We start from the raw sequence: 21105 nt of genomic DNA, 5'->3' as shown, positions 1-21105 counted from the left end.
TGAATGAGCCATGAAGGGCAGGAGTCTGCATGCACTCACCTGTGTAATACACACACAAGCACATCCAAGTCAATATTCAGGGAGTATTAGGGTAGTAAGGCAATAAAAATCAAGTTCATTCATTATGTTTCTATATTTGATGCATCTTCAAAGTTAAATAAAAAATAATAAATAATAAAATAACAATTTTCATCTATAAATAATAGAAATATGTGACTATGTCATGTCAGCATTGAGGAACAATTTTCTAAATGTTTCCCAAGTAAAGCTATTACCGAGTATTATTGTGTAATTCTCATATAACTGCACATAGACACAAATGGGAGAGAAGAGAGACACAGAGCAGCTGACTCCCCCAGGGGGGACACGCCTCCCTCTTGTCAACAGCATTCCGCACACACCTGAGGCCCAACGCCTGATGATTTATGTCCAAAACACACCTTCAAACGTGACACGTGCCACGGGTTTATTTGCATTTGCATATGCACTTAGTAAGAGCTAATAATACACAATAATACTTGATGAGCCACACAGCAGTACTCTATTCTTACAGATGTTGGATTGTTATTTTGATATTATTGAGGTATGTTCATGTAAAATGTAAAACATGAAGTAAACCAAATACTCTGTGTTTTTCTAACAATATGAAGTTTCACATACTAAGCTTAAATACATTTTCAATCTAAATGAAATACAGCGCTGACCTCTTGTTACCCACTGCCTCGAACATCATTTTCTTAGATCCAAATATTTTTTATGTGATACAGCAACAATAGATAGTTAATAGGAAATGCAAATGTTCCATTTATACAGAGTGGAGCTTTGTTTACTTGCATCTTGACATACAGGATGGTATTTGAGGTAATCATAGGTGCGTGTGATACCTCCTCCCTTGACTCTTGAATGTATTTGATGTGTGTTTGTTGATTAAGTTTGGCCCATAACCTTATTGTTATTTAATTTAAGTCTTATAATGTTGACATTTGTCTTTGCCAAAACTTCAATCAAAGTAAAAACATGAGTCAGTGATTCGCACAAGGAATTAAAAGAGTGGCAGGCAAAGTGAGAGGTCAAATAAGGATTTTGCAGTAATAAAGTCATATTTTTTTCAGTCATATCTGACATATTTTTTTCTTAATAAAAATAAAATCTCTCAGCATTTATTTTTAGTGAATAACAATACAATTTTTACTAAAACTAGACAATCTTTTAAAATACTCTACAAATTGAATTACATTTTGTAGAATTTGAAAAGGGCAGTAGCCAAAATAAAGATTAGATTTCACAACCAAACTGAGCATACATACAGTTGAAGGATATGGAGTAGCACATATCAGCCTTAGCTTTTTCTGCTTCATAAATCATCTTCTAATGTTTGACCCTGGCCATGGGAATGAATAAGTTGTGCAGTTTTAAGATAAAACCCAAAGTGGCCCACACATTTTTCAAAGTAGTGCTACACAATTTCTCGAAATCAAATCGAAACGGCAGTTTGAATGGACTCAATTAGCAAATTTTTTAAAGTACCAAAATTTCCTACATGAACAACAAAGTATCTTGTCTTACTCTGCATAAAAACTGCTAACTGTGTACTTTAGCTCAGTTTTAGACTTATCGTTCAATCAAAACAGGAACAATGCATTTTGTGGTTCAATATTTATTTATTTTGATGTATTATTTCTTTTTATTTGTTTTATTTTTATTTTTATATAGTTTATTTGCAATAATGGTGAGGGTTTTTTTTATGTTTGTTGTTGTGTGAAAAGATTTGCACTGTACAGGGTTAAATACGTATCTCCTATGACTAATTATTGAATCATTCTGCTATTTGTTGCCGCTCAGACCTTTTGAATGATACGGTCTATTTAAAAATGTTTTAGCGGGATTATGTTGCATTATTGTCAATGTGTCAGTGACTTAAAGTTGTTTCAATATTATCATTTATTGCAGTATATCTCTGTAACAATATATCATGCTTAAAGTACTGTGAAAGACGTATGACCAGATAATGTAACAGATTTCTTATTCTGTGTCATTTTGCAGGTTGGAGCTCTGGCCAATAAGGGCTCGCGATGCTTGTCTGGCCAGTATACGGCCAGTGGAGAATGCTGTAAGCAGTGTCAGCCCGGAGAAGGCGTCGTTAAAGAATGTGGGGTCACTCAGACGGTGTGCGCGCCTTGCATCGACAGTGAGTGACAGAGACAGTTACACACATATGCCAGAACCTCGGCTCCACTCAATTTATGATCCTTGCAAATAAGGATTTCAGTGTTTAGTTGTATGATTATTGTGAGAAAAAACATCACAATTTAAAGGTTATTTGTGATTATTTACATCATGATCTATTAATGTTTTTTTTTGTTGCCAAATGTTTATTTTGGTAACAAACAAGTAAAAGGTCCAGGACTAAAAATTATGAAAGATCAGTGCCCATCTGTACATACTATATTAAACAGACTAATTTCTTTCTCTTTCTTACTGTTATCTAACAGGGGTGTGCAAAAATACTGAAATATCAATATATTGTATTGTTTAATGCGATGATACAGTATCGATATCAGGGACTGCTGTATCGATATATAGCCAAGAGTATTTTTTGATATGTTTTACTTAATTATTTTGTTACAGCGCTACAGTTTTGTTGCTTGTTTAGAGGAAGGGAATTCATTTATGCGACATATTTGATATTTTCACTGTTTTGATGATTAAAATGTTTGTGTTTCATATGAACTTTGCACAAGAAGTGGTTTAACAAAGACTTTTCATATCACAGGCAGGATTTAGCCTTTATTCTTTACTGAACTGTATCGCATCGATTTGAAATATATCATATCGGACCGAAAGTGCACTGTATCGAGGTATGTATTGTATCATGGCCTATGTATCGAGGTATGTATCGTATCAGCAACTTCTTAATGATACCCAGCCCTATTATCTAATATATACTTCAAGTGTGTGAGTTTTTGTTTTTTTTTCAGAACTGACTGAATTGGCTTTTGTTTTCTGGTAAAATGTCACACTTTAAAATTTTTAGTAATAACTGATCAGTAATCACGATCAATTAACCAAATGAGCTTGATGTCGTCTCACTAAATAGTCAAACTAAAGTGGTGCAATTAATTTCTGAAGTTCAGCTGTGGTGATCTCACACACATCACATGTTAATGGGCACAAGAAGCGTCTTGTCTAGCGTTTGATCTCAGTTGACTTTTGATTGAGTGATTTCACTTTGATGCCCTGACACTACATTTCAAAGCATAGATGTGAAGTCAGTCAAGAAGAATACAGCCACAATTTGACCCAGAACTGTCTTTGTAGTGTGCTGTCTCTTCTTTTCCATGGATTTGATTTACTAATGAGGAGAAGAATGTGAATGCATACAGTGTTATTGTCTGCACAATGTTCTGTCAATAGAAAGACAACAAGTGAGTGCTTTTAATACTAAATAACTTAAAATATCTGTAGCTTGACTTTATTTATTGTTTATAGTGATTTTTTCTATAATATCCCTTTTGTGTTGTTTTGTTTTTCCAAGTACCAGAATTCACAATATATAAATTTAGATTAAAAGTTGTTTTAAACATGTAATCTGCACAGTGCCTTTTTTTTCTCATAAATTGTTATTATAAATCGGCCTATATAGCGCATTGCTGCCACTATACATTTTTTATTGCTTTGGCTTACAGCTGTCATTGAATGAGTAGTGACGTATAATGTTTCTGTTACAGGTGAGAAAAGCATGTTTCATGTCAGGTTTGGACTTCAGCTGCTGGTTGGTAGTAAACTAGCTTACTTGTGAGCACATAGCATTGTTGCCCCCTGTACGGCCTTTTACCATGTAGGGAGAGGTGCAGAGTCACGCTGTAAGATTTTATGAGAACCAGGGATGGTGGAGGATTGAGGTGCGAGACCTTTTCCAAATGTTGTAGTAAGAAGTACCAAAATATTTAGTGCAGTTCTTTCACAGTGATTAAGGCTAGCTGACCAGATTTACTGCGCTAGAGCTGAGAAGTATATTTAGCCGTAGTGGTGGATGCATCTCCATTTGAGAGTGGGGGTTAAAGGTCAATACTGCAGAATCCAGCATTGGCCCAGCCGCTTCTGTGCAGTTCCCAGAGTTTTCCTATATCCACAGTGCATTCCCTGGCTCCACAAACCAGGAAGTCGTAGTAAACATTTTTAGTGTCAATGTGGGATGGACCAGTATGGCTGCGAAAGATGGAGCGAAATTCAGATTTAAGGTCGTGAGAGAAGTCACAAAAACAAGGAGGTGAAGATGATTTATTAATAGTTTGTGGGATTTCTTTTTGGAAGGATACATGTTTTTAGAAAGGCCCCTAAGCTGTAAAAAATATATGTTAAAGATATATTGTTTCCATCTATATAAACATAACCTACACTTGATTCTTAGAAGGATAGATTTTACTTGTTATTTCTGGAAATTTTAATTTGGAGTTTTGCAGTTTATGGACATTATATTAGGTCTAATTTAGTTTTAGAAGGTTCAATTAGCATTCATTAAGATAAAAGTCAAAAATAACAAGGCATCCAGTGGAAAAGTTTAAAAGTTTAGTTACACTGTGATCAAAGGAGGCCGTACATACATGGAGAGATTCTTGTCTGCACTGTCCATACTCTTAAGATCTTACAGAGACCCTTTGTACTGTGAGAAGACAGAAGCTCATTGGTTTAAGATGAATCTTGCTGTTCTGTTTATTGTGACCTTGGTTCACATGGAATCTTAGCTCGCCAAATCTATGACATCTTAAAACAAAAGTTTACATTTTACACATCACATAATGTTTTTCTAAATAGGGCCAAAGGCGGTGCTACCATTTGGCAAAAGTAGGTGGTTGCTTATCGCCCCCAAACTTGAAGGGGCCCCCAACCAATATCCCTCAGTGCTACTAATGACCAAGGCCTCAGATCAATTAGATTTTCTCTCAATATGACATTAAATGAAAGTAGTTTGCTTTTAAACAATAATCATAAGAAAAATAATAATGTAATGGATGTAAACAAAAATGTAATTGTACTAGCAAAAAAATAAAACTACTTTCAGCTTTGGTTATCTAGTAGGATACTTAACTAATAAGACAAGTTTTGCAATCCACCATAATAGAGATCCACATGTCTCAAGAACAATGGGGGAAAACAGACAATAAATATAGGGAAAAAAACAAAACAACAACAAAAAACAAAACAACAGTGCACTATAGTGAGGACCCCAAACTCAAGTTCGCCTAGGGACCCCAAATTGTTAATTCTGCCACTGACTAGGGCATTTAGTACATTTACAAAGGACATGAATAATACAGTATATTACATGACATTACACATTTTTCTATCACACTACTTAATATTTCGCAATAACTTGATTTAATCCTAGGACTTAACTAGATTTATGTTGATTTAGTTCTGATAAAACTGCTAATTTATTTTACGGCCTTTCTTTTTTCATCGGATTTAAACTCATGGTAGTTGGAAATCCAAATAGTTTCTTACTCACAGTTAAATTTCAAGGTCTCTAAGAAGTTCATTGCTCAATTATGTCATCTTTTGGAGTTGATCTTGTCCAGAGCAGCAGTAAAAGTGATGTGTGAGACCAGACAGCTATAAAGTCATGGAAAACTAAATGCAAAATAGAAAGCCCTCCATCAGATAGCATTACAACTGGGATATTTAAAGAACACCTCAAATGTATTGATCGTGTCTGTAATGTAGGCCGATAAGGCTTAAGTGTCTACAAGCTATTTGATAACACAGTGGTTGAACAACATGTCAGTTAAGTTTTTGCTTTATTTTTTTATATTCAGGAATTGCATTGGGTAAAGTAACTCTTCGTGCTGATCCCAAGAGTGGTCATATTGTGGTCTAACATTCTTAAAAATACATCAGGCAATTTCTCTAATATATTTCAAAAAAGAAATATATCTAGGGTTAAAGATGATTTGGATTCAGTTTATATTTGATTTCCTTGTATAATGATGAGGACTGGGCTACTGAATAAAGATGGAGATTCAGTTATTTCTGTGTTTTTGGTGGTTGGGAGCAGACTTCAGACTTTGGAAGCGCATATTACTATATTCTTGTGTAAATGCACTGATTAAATGTATATGTTCAGACAATTTATATTGATTTGTGTTAGATACGCCAAAATAAAATTGAATCAGAAATGGAGATTAATCAGTATGAGTGAACAAAAAAACATTATTTGTTTCTTTTTCATATTACACAATGGCTGTAATTATGATGTTTCTGATTGGTTTTGTAGTAATTGGTATTCATGAAATTTTAACAAATTTCAATATTTATATAGATTTCCTGTAGTAGATAAACCTTTGGCACTTTATGGGATTAGTTAGAAAAATGCGATGTGCTCTAGTGTAGTGGAGGAGATGTGCTGGGTGTTTAACTGCCTGTTGTTCACTGAGCATGTGGGTAATGGATGAATGAACACATGAAGCAGACCAAGTCCAGCTGCCTCCACTGGGACAAACCCCAACTCCTCCTCAGCTTCATAAACATGTCAGGCCGAGAAATCATTTAGGAGCACGGAAAACCTCTTATTTTCTACAATTAGGAGCAGCTCAAGCAGACAGCTCCGGCGATCCTTCTATGGGCCATAAAAACAAATGTGCAGATTGAATGTTGGACAGTGGAAAGAGCACTGTTTTGATTTGAAATGCTGAGCCAGGACTAGCCGTCTGTATTTCCTCTCTCCATCCCTCTTGGACCCCCCTCCTCCCTTTCTCCCTCTTTCTCCATGCTCCAGGCCAGCGTTATTAATGTATTGACTTGCATTATTGATGCGTGGCATTATGATAATGGGCCTGAGAGCACCAGCGGGACATGGGGGTGGGTCTGTTTTTAAAGGGGGGTGTTATAGAAGATAATGGGGGACAGTAACAGGATGGTATTCTGTGTCTCATGATGATTCAGTGCTTCCTCTATCTCTGTCGTTGCTTTTCTCTTTATCAGATCTGCTTCTTTGATTTTAATCTTACTTTCATCAGAGCATTCTCGGTGTTGGTAGGTCTAGGCCACTTACCCAAAATTTGATACATTACACGTCACTGAACCTCAGAAAGTTGGGGGATGAGTTGTTTGCTATACCACACACACAGTTTGGTTTACTTTTATTTTGTGTTCACAATTATAAGCACAAATAGACTGGGCTCCCATTATTGTGGATGTTTGTCATGGAAAAACAAATAACCAAATTCCCACCTAGTTTAGATGTGTTTTTGCTTTTTTTAACCCTATAAAAGTCTAGACATGAATAGATGAGTGTGTAGATAACATTGCCATGCTGACAGCATGTTCTGCACCTCCGTGACGCACACACATGCAGCAGAAGTGGCTGGTACAAATGGATTTGTTGCATAATTTAGTGTGTTTCCCAGTTCTCTATCCAGTCGAAATACAATTCCATAAAACATAGAGTATTGATTGTGTTCATTGCTGTGGATATATTTGTCCTAGGATGTCTTTTAGGTACACAAGCTGCTTTGAAAGACACGGTGTAAGATTTAGACTACTGTTTCATTTCAGGCAAGTTTGATCTAAGTTTGACCTGCCTCAGTCAATGCTATACTAAGATTAGAAAGACAAATTATGTCCTATACTTAGTGTTACATTTTGAATCAAAACTTAAGAAAAGAGCCATTATGATAATGAAAAATATGTTTATTTCCCTCTCTGTTTTTCTGTTTTTAAGGTGAAACCTTCTCAGAGAACTTCAGTCACACAGAGAAGTGTCAGCGCTGTACCCAGTGCACAGGTCTGATGAGGATGGAATCGCCGTGCATTGACGCAAATGATGCCATCTGCGTCTGTAACTATGGTTACTACCTGAACAGCCTGACAAAGCGCTGCGAGCCCTGCACCTTGTGTCCTGAGGGCCAGGGCATGTTAATCAGCTGTGAGCAGGACCGTGACACTGTGTGTGAGGAGTGCACCATGGACACATACTCAGACAAGGAGAGCTTCCGAGAGCCCTGTATGCCCTGCACCACCTGTGAGGACAGCGAGGAAATTCAGGAGTGTACCCCCGTCAGTGACGCCGTCTGTTTGGGTAAGAACTGTCTAAGTGTTTGTTATGTATACAGCAGTGTAGTAGTTCTATTTATGTAATAAAATAGCTCCCTGTTTCAGTGGAAGGTCATGTATGCACCTCATGTGGCAATTATTCACAAGCAACCCAAATATCTTAAGGCCTCTTTAGGCAAGATGTAGTTTGATGCTTGATGCTTTTGTGTGACAAAATGTTCCTTACATTATGACCATAACATAAGTTAAAACAATAACCCAAACCAAAACATCTTTTAGTGGAAGTTACTGTCTAATACTTTTCTCTGTCTACCAAGTCAGTACATTAACAATGTTTTCATTCATTGAATCAAACAGAAAAGGCAAGGCGCTCCATTCATTTTATGTTAATCTGTTCATCTACTACATTAATAGTCGACTGTTTGTTCCAAGTGCTGAATTTATAACCTCAGTGTGCAGTTGGGATTCACATGGCCATTCTCGCTATTGAAAGGGGAAATTCCTTCAATGGAACAGATCATTCAGTTGTTTATAGATTCATGTTTTAGCGCTGTATGACCCTATAAAAACCGTGGCAGGCTTTTAACAAACTATACTTGCTAACATGAATTATGAAATACTCTGTCAGGGTCACGTTGTGGATCAGTTATATGTTTCACTGTATTGACAACACTGGGCATCTGCATTGTCCAGAGCATATCGCCCCATCTGAATTTGACACTATACACATTGTTGGACTTAAATGTCAAAAATCAGCATGTTACAATGGACTTATCCCATCCAGCTCATCCGGAGACCGTATTCTTTCTATGGGAAGGGTTTAGGAGAAGGCCATTCTTCTGTGTTTCCTTTATATTTGGGCTCCCTGTGGGTATCAAACCCCCAAATCACAAATTCCTCTCGACTGCAGTCACTGTGACCCAATGGCTCACAGATTAAATCAACGCTTTTTGTGAGGAGACAAGAAAAGAGGCCTTGATAAGCAATGGAGTTGGTCAGAGCAGCAGTTTTGGAGGATGTTGTTATCTCAGAATGGAAGGCTGGACTTAAAGGGGGTCTTTTGTGCAGCTCCCATGATGCACTTGGTCTGTGTGGGCTTATAGAGCAGCCCATGGGGTTACTTAAAGGAGTCTGTCCGTCAGCGGAATAGGGTTTGAATCTTAATGCAGTGTAGCCTTATTTGAACCTTGTCCCAGTACTCATATTAAAACATAACATAAAATTTCAAATCATGGAAAGAAGACTGGATTAAACTTTTTCAACCACAAAATCAGCAGAGAATACATCAGAAACTGTAAATACTGTAGGAGCTAGATCTTTATTTTTGTCCATGTTTTATCATTACTATGATTATTGACTTTTTAACCTTTATTTCTTGGTGGTTAGACCATTTGATCACTATCTCTGAGGTTCGATTCCAGCACAGAGTTTTGTTTGTACTTGCATATTTCAGCCCCCTTGTTTTTGTGTGAATTTAGTATGCGAATGATTGTTTGTTCGGTCAGACTGGCGTGCTTTCATACATCTACAGTGAAATGACCCAGGAAAAGTACAGTATAAAATTAATTATTCATGATTCTATATTATCAGGAATAAATCACAACATTTTAGAATAGTTATTTTCACTTTAGTTATAAGATTTTACATTTAAAGCATCAAAAATCTGACAAGAACACTGGACACTATATGATTTTGTTCTGCCCATTCGCTCTGTAGCAGCAGCAGTGTCACTCATTCAGGATCTTATTTAGCTTGAATTGAGTCTTGGCCTTAAAAGGGGTTATCTCACCGATGATTCATCTTCAGATCGAGATAGGGAGAACCAGAAGTCAAAAACCTCCACCATTTTCCTGCCACTCTGCCCCACAGCGCTTTGCATTATGGTCTTCATCTTTGTACGTTATTCCTCCCTCTAACCCAATCATGAGGCTCTTGATTTCTAATGCAACAAGTGTTATCAGTGTCTACAAATCAGCCACGCTACCAGACGCCCATAACCATTAGCGCACTGGAGCCAGCCAAAGCAGGCCAGCCCGAAGGCTAACTCAAGGAAATTCAGCCCCCAAAAACAGCGAGGTGTGTTGGGAGGGAGGGGGAGCAGGAGCAAGGCCAGTGCCTCAGAACAAGACAAGTCCAAACACGAGAAATTAGAAATACTTGAGTCAGAGCTTAGAAGGACAAGAACATTACCTTGACTGCACTGTAAGTTTATCTGTACAGACTTGTAAGTTATGTGTTTGCAGTTTTTTGGTTAGCTGGTGTTGGCAGTTAACATTAGTGCTGATTAGAGATGTAACAATAATGGAAATATTGTATTGTTAAAAGTGTCACAATAATACCATGGGCCATCACAATATATCGAATTATAAGTCTCTTTGCTTAAATTCATTGTTATGGTGCAGGAGTAGCTAAACACTAAATAAATAACTGTTATAATCACTTTTAAATCTAAATTCTTTAGATTATGACAGAACCAAAGGCTTGTCAAGGTATTAAAAAAATTGCATATTCACAATTTGGTTAGCTGCCATAAAATATCATGAAAATATCATATAGAGACATTTGGATATCCTTGTTGATTGAACCAACTTATGTGAAATTATAACTTTTTTTAGTGTATAGCTCAAGATCATTATCGGATATTATGACTATATTTATGAGGGCCAAAGATGCTATTTCTCCCACAAATTAATGTAATAATGGTCTGATTACATTTTAGGCTGACCATCTCATAGTTTGTACAATAGATAATGTTATTTATAGCTAAAATAATACAAATAAAAATAATTCTTAGAGATTATAATTTGAGGTGTGATAAAATTGAAAATGAAAAAAATAAAATAAAATAGAAACATCATGGTACTGAATTTGGTAATACAGTATTGATATCACAGGCTGCTGTATGGATATATATTGTCATAAATATTTTTGGGAACATTTCACATAAATAAATTGTCAAGTGTAATCAATCCCTCATTCAACCAGGAGAGGTTCATAGTTAAAAAAAAACAAAAACAAAAACATGTCCATGTCCAGATGACTGCCTTCAAACCTTTTCTATCATTCACTAAGGAAGGAAACTTGTTTATGTATTATTTTAACAATAAGTCTACTTCATAATATATTATAAGCAATATTAAGATAGAAAAGAAGGTCTTTGCTTTCCTGTATCTAGTTTAATTTGGTTATATTTGTCTTTTGAAAGGTCCCCCGAGGTCCTTACCACCCTGCTCTTGGATAAGGCTAACATGTCATGTGAAAAGCTTCTCCTACACCACCAAACCAGGATTAGTGGTTTATTTTGGAACATATTAGGAGGAGCTGAAATCTTTTTGATTCTTTCTGAGGCTAAAACATGGACCCCTGGAGCTGAGGCCAGATACTTATCTTAAAGAAGTGTGATATGACTTCTACTCTTTTGTGGGCCGCTATGCAAGGCCAGGGGTCAAAGGGCAACTCGGGCTCATATGGAAAAGGGGGTCTTTGGTGAAAGATCAGGGTGTATAAGTTTACCCCAGGGAGGTGCACTGAGCAGCAGAGTAATCCTCACAAATCTTCTCAGGGGGCGTAGGATGTTTTTGCTATTGTGACATGTTTTTAAGTCTCATTTCACCTGTCATCACTGTCTAAATATTTCAGAATTCCTTTGAAAAAAATATTTTTACAAAGTTATATTGATTTTTGTACTTTGTAAATAGGCTATAGCTAATAATAATAATTTGTCATTTTAATTTAGGGAAAATGTAAATGTTTTTTCATAACTTCATTTTTCTTACATTACATCAGATAATATATGTTCAAGTTTGGACAAACTTCTACGTATAACTACTTTGATTGTTTGAGAGTAATGGTTTTGGATTGTGTTACGAACTGGGAGTGGCTAGTCATGAGTTAATTTCATATCTTCTAGTTTTCTAAGTCAAAGCTTTTGTCAAGTTGTTCAGTGACATGCATGTGGCTTGAACAATGTAGTTTTCATGATGCATAAACTATCGATACAGAAAAGATTATAGGATTGTGTAATAATGTTTATCGTGGGTACATTTTCTTTGTACTGGTTTTACTGCAGCTCCTGGTTTTGTACATTTACAATCATTTTTCATAATTATACTTTATGGTTTATCGTCTATATTTCCCTCAGCACTAGTAAATTGCACTTTACAATTTGTAGTCGTGAGAGGCCTACATAGGAATGAATCTTTTGTTACTTTATATTTTATATTTTTATTCTAATACTATATTGCTTTAACCATGCAATTACTATAAGCTGAATTAGTAATTCACTCACAGTTTTATGCTGTTGTACCGTCGTATGGATGGACACTTCCCCTGTTCCCCATCAGATCAATGCAACCTATTGACCATCAAACATCAGCAGTCGGCATATGGCAGATGAAGGTCATGGGTGTGGTGAAGAGGGAGCTGCCAAGGGGAGGGGGGGCATTATGGCCAAGTCCATTTGGTTATTGAATGATAGGTGAGTCGCATTGGCGATAGAGATGCGCGGATAGCGATTACAGCCGCGGACTCCGCGGCTAAACCGCGGGTCGGGCGGATGACGTGACGAAAAATAATATTTTAATTAAATTCGGGCGGGTGGCGGTTTCACTACTCAAATAAAAAAACTCTGAACTCGGAGCAATTGGGAGGAGACCGAGCGGATGGCGGGCGGGTGCGGTTTTGAAAACTGGTCAAAAACTGTGGTTGCAAATGGACAGCGGGCGGATGATGAGTTTTGCGATGCGGTTACGGACGAAAAAGTAGCCCATCCGCGCACCTCTAATTGGGGAGGGGCCATTTCCTTCCTGAGTTTGGTTGGCCTTAATGATTGACAGTCTGCCCTCGAAATCGCAAAACAAAATCTGCTAACAAGATCCATGCACGGCACTCACGGCCTGTCCAACCGAATCACTGTAGTGGATTTGGAGAAAATCAAAATGGAAGAAGAAGGCATGAATGGGGGATGGTCTTTTGAATGGTCCATATGTCGTAAGGGTCAAAGCTGGCTGTTCAATTAGTCAAATATCAGTTGTGATTAAAGTTATTTAATTAATCTTGGACAAAAATGGTGTAATAAAAATAAAATAATTTAACTCTTTTATGAATGAGCACTTGTTCTTTCCCACAAAGCCTGGAGCAAAGCCACTTGCCTAATGTACAGTGGTTGTTAAAACTACATCACAGTATTTCTAATACAGTAAGTTAAAATAAGTTGTTTCCCTTAACAGTTTAACATGAATAGTGGTTTAAAGTAATCATGCATTTGGTTACAATCCAAATAATCATGATTTTTACATAAGCAGCCCTGGTATGACAGAAGCAGAAAAATTACGGAAAATATAATCAAGTGCCAAAATTCCTTCAAAATTCCTGATATGACGAGCTCCCGCATTATAACTGTGAAGCGTCCCTAAATGCTCAAACAATTCACTTTCTCAATTGTAGACAGTCTGCCATTGATAAACTGACCACTGTCTCCCCCATTCAGAGTCTACGCACATCTGACCTTTCATTCTAACCTTTCTGAAATCATCTGCACACACTGTGGGCTTTGTGAGGAAGGGAGAGTGACAGGCTGGAGTCGTACTTTTCCTCAAACTGGAAATGGCCCGGAGTGGCGCGCTGTCTGACTGGAATGTGGCCCTCAACATTCTCGGGGACATTTTTGAGAGATGATCGTGTGGAGAGGAGAGAGAGAGTCTTCCGGGTTCAAGGGTGAGGACAACACTCATGTTTGTGCTCGTGTGGGTTCTCTTAGGGCAGTGGGTTCTCTCTGGGAGGCATAGTTGGGTCAGTAATAGTTTTGAGTCCAAGATTAGTCCTGGTTTATTTATTTTATGCTGAATATATTTTTGCAAGTTTTTTTTTTTTACCCTTTGCACACGCAGATTTTTGAAAGTTTCGTTTTTAGCCTCTGCCGCTGTCAAACTACCACGAGTCTGCACACGGCGTGAAGAGAAAAAAAGTGAGAAAAAGAGAAAACACAACTCCCAGTCCCAATAAGGATCAGGCTCCCATCGTTCACTTCAAAGAGCCGGCTCTAAGAGCCGCTTCGTTCAGGAACGACCCGTCACTGCTAGCGAGTAAATAAACAATCGCTATTAGCCTTTAGCCGTAAATGCGCGTGCGCCGCAATAATTAATTATATGCGCAAATTTCATCATTCACACCTCTATTCACAGCTCATTTACATATCAATGCAGGTCCAATAACAAATATATGGCCAATATAGTCACTTTACAATAGACCAATAGAAAACAGCCTGTTTATGTGTGGGAGCTACAGCAGCTATTCGCTAACCAAAAACTAGCTTCAAAGTCAACATATTTCCAACACTCAGCGCTCACACAGGCTCCTCCTCACATCACAAGTCTGCACTAATAAATGTCCTTTTAATAGAGACTCAAACCGATTGTCCGTAAAAAGAATATAATCCCAGTGTTTGGCTCTGTGTCTGCGGATGTAAACAAACGATAATATCGGCCAACCGATATATCGATTGGGCTCTAATGTTAATATATTTTTGCAGTCCATCAGAATGGTGCAAAAATGTGCCCAATAAAAATCTTAGTTAAAGTTCAAGAATGGCACAAAAGTAAATCAGTTTTGACTTGTTTTCCTTGTATTTGTCATCGTTTTCTTAAAATTTGCTTTTTAGTTTACTTATTTTTTTTACTATAGAGATGAACCATTGATTTTTCCAGATACCTTTCAATACCTATCAACTAAGGCTGTACTGATCCGATGCTGGTATCCGGTGTCAGTGCCGATATTGCAAAATTTGGTGGATTGGATATCGGTTTCCAAATATCAGTTCAGCATCTTGAGCATGTACATTGATGTAATAATGGGCGTTTAAACTTTTATTTATACAAATTTGTTTTGAGGTTACTTGGGGGATAAATAACAGCTATATAACACATTCGGATCAGTTCTGTCATAATTTATTTTTATTTGAAGGAAATAAAGGCAAATTTTAGTCTCTACACTAGTATCGGTTGATATCAGCAAATACTTAAAGCTGTAGTATCAGAAATAATAAACTAACCTAAGATAATTTTAGTGAGTTAATTGTAGAATCTTCATGATGATAATAGTTATGTAGGGATGTGGAGCGAGACAGATGAATCGTCCTGTAGAGCAGAGGGAGGAACAGCTGCTGAGAATGAGTCCTAGTCGATAAAGGCGATGGAGTTTCTTGTAGGCCTTCTCCAGTTTCTCTGCTTGACCTCTACCACAGCCGATCGCTTTCTGCTGCAGCGCTGCCACACACACACACACACACACACAATGTCATAGAGCTGCTCCACCAAAATATCATAATCCCATTTGTTATTGGTGTATATAATCAGACTGAAGATACATATTGTCTACCTATCCCACCCATTCCTCTTATTGGTCAAGAATTTAAGCAATCACAGTTTAGATTTATAAACTCTGAACAGGAATGCATGTTTTAGTTAAAGGAAATATATAGCTACCAAATGTACATGCATACATTATAGGGTGCCTTCATACATGTTTGTGTTTGATCACGTTTGAGACCAGTTTGAGTCCAATGAGCAATGGCCCACTGGACTCACTTGGGTAGCTGATACTGACAATTTTGCTGGATGGATCGGATTGGTGTATAAGATAATTTACTAGCCAATGTTGGCCCAAAACATCTCATAATATTATTAAACTTGTATTTTTCAAAACTGTTCTGTAGTTATTTACCATATGATGTTTATGTTTGAAGGAAATAAATTATATTTTCTTTCTCTGCTCTGGTATCAATTGATATTGACATCGGCAGATACTTAAAACCAAAGGATCAACACTGGTGTTGGAACTGAAAAAGTTGGATCGCTGCAACTTTATTTAGAACCAATTTAGATGATTGTGAAAGTGTGAAGCACCAATAATAATAATATTCATCTTGAAGTTATGGAGTGACTATTGTTTTACCATACCAGTACTTCTTTTATTTATTAGTGGGAATAGTGTTTATTTGCTCCATGGATCTTCGTACTACAATCATAATCCATTGATCTCATCAGATCACTTGTTCATTTAGAATATGATTTAATTAAGCATTTTCTGTATGTTTTTTCTTCTTCTTTTTTTTTTCAAATTGTTACTTAAAATCTGATTCAGTGCACCTAAGCCAAGGGAGTGCCCATGAGTTACTGCAGGAACATGTATCTGAAATGATCCCAGGTTTACCTGTATCAACAACACTATTAAAGTCCCTTGTGTTGGGTTTATTGGCTTATTGCTTCAGTAATGACATGTCAGGAAAAATAACTGTGTTTTCGTCTGAAGGTTGTCATCTAGTTTGAGAGGAGCTCCATTATTACAGCTCTCATGAGGAAGCCACAATAACACCTGTTTTGTTTGACAGTCAGTTGGAATGAGGGGCTGGACTCAGGTGTGGTGCCTGCAGATTACCACACACATAAACACTCGCAAACCAATATACACCACAGTGAAGGCAGAAGGTGCTTTGTAATCCCAAATCATGGTTTAAACAGTTTTACCATTTTAACCAATATAAGAACAGTGGCTTTAAAAATATGTAATAGTCATTTTTTCTAGCAATTTCCACTCTATTTAGAAAACACACACTCATGCATTCTGGTTGTTCGATCTAGAGACATGATTAAACTTTGTGAACAATGCCATTTGCCACTCTTTGTATTTGCAGTAACATTAACTGAACCGACCAACATTATCAGTCTGAATATTTTAAGTCATGTGTGTATTAAGGAAATCTCTATGTGAATTTATTGTGAATTCAGTTGTGGTCTTGATTGTAAATACAGTAGATACAGTAGACTGTCCATTTCACTGTCCTAGGCCACACCCAAATCCAACAGTTGCCTCCAGATAACTAGAAAAGTAAAAGCAAAACAATTTACACCACTACTACAGCAAGAAGTACTGAGCAACCTACCTATAGGAATAACTTGGATTAGAAAGAATCACACATCCAAAAATTGCAGTTTTTACACTTGCATAGGGCAAATACACATGTGGTGTGGCCAGGCCCTTTTTTTTTTTAAATTTGTTTTATGTGATCAAATCTGTATTAACTTAATTAATCAACATTTATTCACACCAAGTTAAAGCAGATTACATTCATGTTCAAAATGATCAGTTATTGTGGTAACACTATACACTATTTATAGCTTTAATAAACTATGAGGAAAGATTTCATATTGAAGAAATAGCCTTTAAGGAATGAGTCAGGCTTAATAACTACTTAATTAAGGGTTAGGAATTAAGATAGGATGAGAGAACCTTTATTTGGCCCACAATGGGGAAATTTCAGTGTTGCAATGCAACAGTTTATAAACAGCAAGAGAATAGAAATAGAAAAATGCAGGAACATGTATATAGAAATAGTGGAAAATTAAACACTACACTGGGCAAGTATAATAAAATATAACAGTCTGTTAATTATGAATTAAGTCTTTAAGGCTTTTTAAATGTTACTGCTGTTTTTGCATCAGCTACATCAAAACACATAACTCAAAGGACATTTAAAGGTTATATGGAACACAATGAGGTGCAAACTCTTTTCTCATGTAACATATCAAACCAGACTAGCCTCAGAGTGAAGTGGATAGATCCCCCTCTCAGGCTTCAGAGAAACTTTACACCACTATCATCCAAACAAAGTATTTTTAGTGCTGCTTGAGGACAAAAATCAATATCTTTAAGCTCACGAATAATGGACATCATACTGCCTGTTATGAAGAATCTCCATTGAATTCCTTTACCTAGAAGCCCCAAGTGGACCCATGTTAATAGGTTCATTGTAAATCTTCTGGCCTGTTTAGTGTGAAATGGATGTGTCTCACTTAGTCCGCTCTCATGGTATTTAGGGCCCTGAGAAGCTGACATCGTGATTTCCTGTTGATGATGTGAGTAACAGTAAGTAAGTGACAGGCCAGAATAGGTTTTCACGTTGGTGGTGAGGCGGTGAGCATGTCCGCTTGAGCATTAATGGTCGGGTGTGGGATGGTGGGGGAGTAGGTGGGGGTTGGGAGGGGTGAGTGGGCAGGACGAGATGGACAAAGTTGCTTTTAGTCTCGGTAATGGCTCCCTGAGGGTAAGGGAAATGACCAAGTGGTGTGCCATCTCTCTATGTGCATTAGGCACTGGTTTATGTTTGCTGTATTAGAGGATGTGCTGATTTCATTGGAGGTACAACATCTCTTGTAGGGTTTAGGCAACAAACTGCTAGTTGGCTGCATTCACACTTGTTCTGGGTTTGCTCCTGTTTTTGTTACCTAGTTTTGTCCTACTTTAGACTTAGATTGGTCCTGTTCTAGCCCTGGTCTTGTCCAGGTTTATTTTTGTTTATAGTCTGAGTTTTGATGTGGTGTGCTTGCCTAAATTTCATTTGTTGATTTTTTTCCAGGCAGATAACTGGCACTAATATTCTAGTTGGATTGGTTACAGTGATATTTTTTCTGCTGTGCTTGAACTTTATATTTCAACACTGAAATATCAAACACTGAAATAAAGGTTCTTATCTTACTGTGGCGAGCGGGGCATCCGGGAGGGGTGTGAGGAGCACCCCAAAGTAAGATAATCAACATAAAACCAACAACGCCACTGGGCGTAGCCCAGAACTAAAACTAAATTTACTAAACTAAAAGGCTCACAGGTTCGTTAATTGACAGACAGAGACAAGTGACTTACAAAACATGAAATTATTTATTATTGCCATAATTCATTTGTTAGATTAACTTTAAGAGTAGACTATTCACTGTTCACATAACTGCCGATAACAGTCACCAAAAGCAGCGGTACGGTGATTTTGTCCTTAAAATTAAAAAAACACAGTAAAACAAAGCAGCAGCTCGTTCACAGGGCCACCGCTCCATCAGATGACGTGCCGAAGACCACCCTGGACCCTAAAATGAACATTATATTTTATCTTTCACTTGGTGGTAGCCCCATACATGAACCTAAACCAGTGACCAGCCAACGTACCACAAAACACACGCTTCTACATCCACGAGGCTTGACGCCGAGCGGCCGGGGCATCTGACAGCAACACCGACCCAACCGTGGACAGCGGCTAACAGTGGCGCTTGTGGCGATCAACAGCAAATACATGCAGGAGCTTTACTCACGAGCCATAACTTCGATCGGGCGCGTCGAGACTCTAGGAGCGGTGGCACTACAATAAAGCCACACATTAAATTATAAAATTGTAATTGTAATTAGAGAACAGCGGTTGTTTACCTGTGCGCGACAAGGCGGAGCCCTATCCCGGAAGTGCGCCGAGGTCAGAGAACGAGACGCTACGGGGAGTGCCCTTTTATAAGCCCAGGCGCCACCTGGTGGCAGAAGGCAGCAGGCGCGCACTGCTACATTACTATAACCTCAGCCTAAAAATGTTCTCATCCAACAATCCTGTATTGCTAATAAGTTAGTTGTTTGATTCCTTAGCCTAAAACACATACATGAACAGCTAGGTGTCCTGACCAAGTCTAGCCCAAGATTTAAAAATGGTTTCTCAGGCACTGTAGTTTGGTTGCCCTCTCAATCTTGACAGATTCTCATCTCAAATAGGCTTTTGTGACTTTACGATACATTTTGATAGATTCATGCATGTTGTATTGTTCTGCATTCACAAGCTTGAGTGCTCTGAAATTGTATGTTTTCACCTACTCCCTTAAAAATGTCATGTCATACATTGGGTTATCGAATTTACCGATTTTTCAACAGTAAAAACAGGTGAGTGCTTGCGTCTGTGAAATTTCACCATACAGAGGTGTGGTTTATCAATTCTCCAGTTTTGAACAGGACCTGTTTCTACTAAGCCCTATTAAAACAGCATTGCTGTTTCTGATGGACATGCATCTGGTATATTCTTTGACCAATATTTAATTCACTATTCACCATTCATTCACACACCAAATCTTTTTCCTTTAATTAACATGTCTATCAAGGCTGACTCTGCTCTTTGTCCTTTCCAGCCACCCCTACCCTGTCCCCCCCTCCATTTGTCACCTCCCCCATGAGCACTGAGGGAGAAGATGATGGGGATTTCTTTGTAGACCCACCCCTGCCATTGCCCACTGACAGCACCACAACCACCACAGGAGGGGACTCCCGACAGCCCATTTACCAGGGCCTGAATGACAAGCTTATCCCTGTCTACTGCTCCATCCTGGCATCTGTAGTCGGGGGTCTGGTGGCCTTTATCATATTTAAAAGGTAGGGATCTGAATTCCATATTTGGCATGTGCACTCACCTTTTGCAGCAATTGCAGCAGCATGAGTGTTATGTATAATAGTCTACATTGACAAGGGTTGTCAAAAGTATTGTAAATAAGATACTAATCATTTATCAGAACACGTATAAGCTCACATAGACTAGGTGGACCACTGACGCAGACAGATATAAGGCATGTTAAAGAAAGGACTATAATTTATTATCACTGTGGTATCGTAATCAGTATTGAGTATTGAGTCTATTCTTTAGTATAGAAATAGTTTTAAATTTTAGTATCAAGAAAACACTAATGTTGACCCCATTTAATAAAGTGTTTCTCAAATTATTTTTGGCATCAAGTTCCTGTCTTGCCTAATAATTTCATACCTGTTATTTTTCAATTTTATCTTCAGTTTATAATATTATACGGATTGGGATTGGTCATATATCAAATGTTATTTCTTTTGCCCATTTTGATCCCCCTGTATAGTAGAGCCCGACCGATATGGATTTTGCTGTGGCCGATATGAAACCGATATAATGGGAGTTGGCGCTGCCGATAGCCGATATATTTAGTGATGTAAAAATTCACTGTAAATGTTGAATTGTTTAAAAAACTTAGGTTTGGCTCTGGTGGATTTTAAATTGGGTTTATTTAGGCAACATTTATTGTTATTCTGCCTCTTTACATCATATTTACAGACAGTAGGTTGGCTTAATGGCATTTTTGCATCACATTCTAGACACTAGTGATGGGTATTCCAGTTCTTTTTAGAGAACCGGCTCTTTTGGCTCGGCTCACTAAAACCTGCTGGTTCTTTTGGCTCCCAAGT

The 21105-nt window shown here is 37.7% G+C and overlaps 1 protein-coding gene across 1 annotated transcript in view; it reads left to right on the top strand.

Annotated features, from left to right (window-relative positions):
* ngfrb (nerve growth factor receptor b) overlaps positions 1–21105 on the top strand; it is a 28530-nt gene that overhangs the window by 2612 nt on the left and 4813 nt on the right. Inside the window, exons 2-4 of the mRNA XM_020936719.2 lie at positions 2044–2188; positions 7721–8077; positions 20034–20274. Coding sequence (XP_020792378.1) covers positions 2044–2188; positions 7721–8077; positions 20034–20274 — 743 coding nt within the window. The remainder of the gene's footprint in view (positions 1–2043; positions 2189–7720; positions 8078–20033; positions 20275–21105) is intronic.

The sequence above is a fragment of the Boleophthalmus pectinirostris genome, unplaced genomic scaffold (genome assembly GCF_026225935.1).
Source record: "Boleophthalmus pectinirostris isolate CB_2022bp ecotype Guang Dong unplaced genomic scaffold, ASM2622593v1 HiC_scaffold_14, whole genome shotgun sequence".
Lineage (NCBI taxonomy): Eukaryota > Metazoa > Chordata > Actinopteri > Gobiiformes > Gobiidae > Boleophthalmus > Boleophthalmus pectinirostris.
Note: the sequence above shows the minus strand (reverse complement) of the source record. Positions and strands in the feature narration are given on the sequence as shown.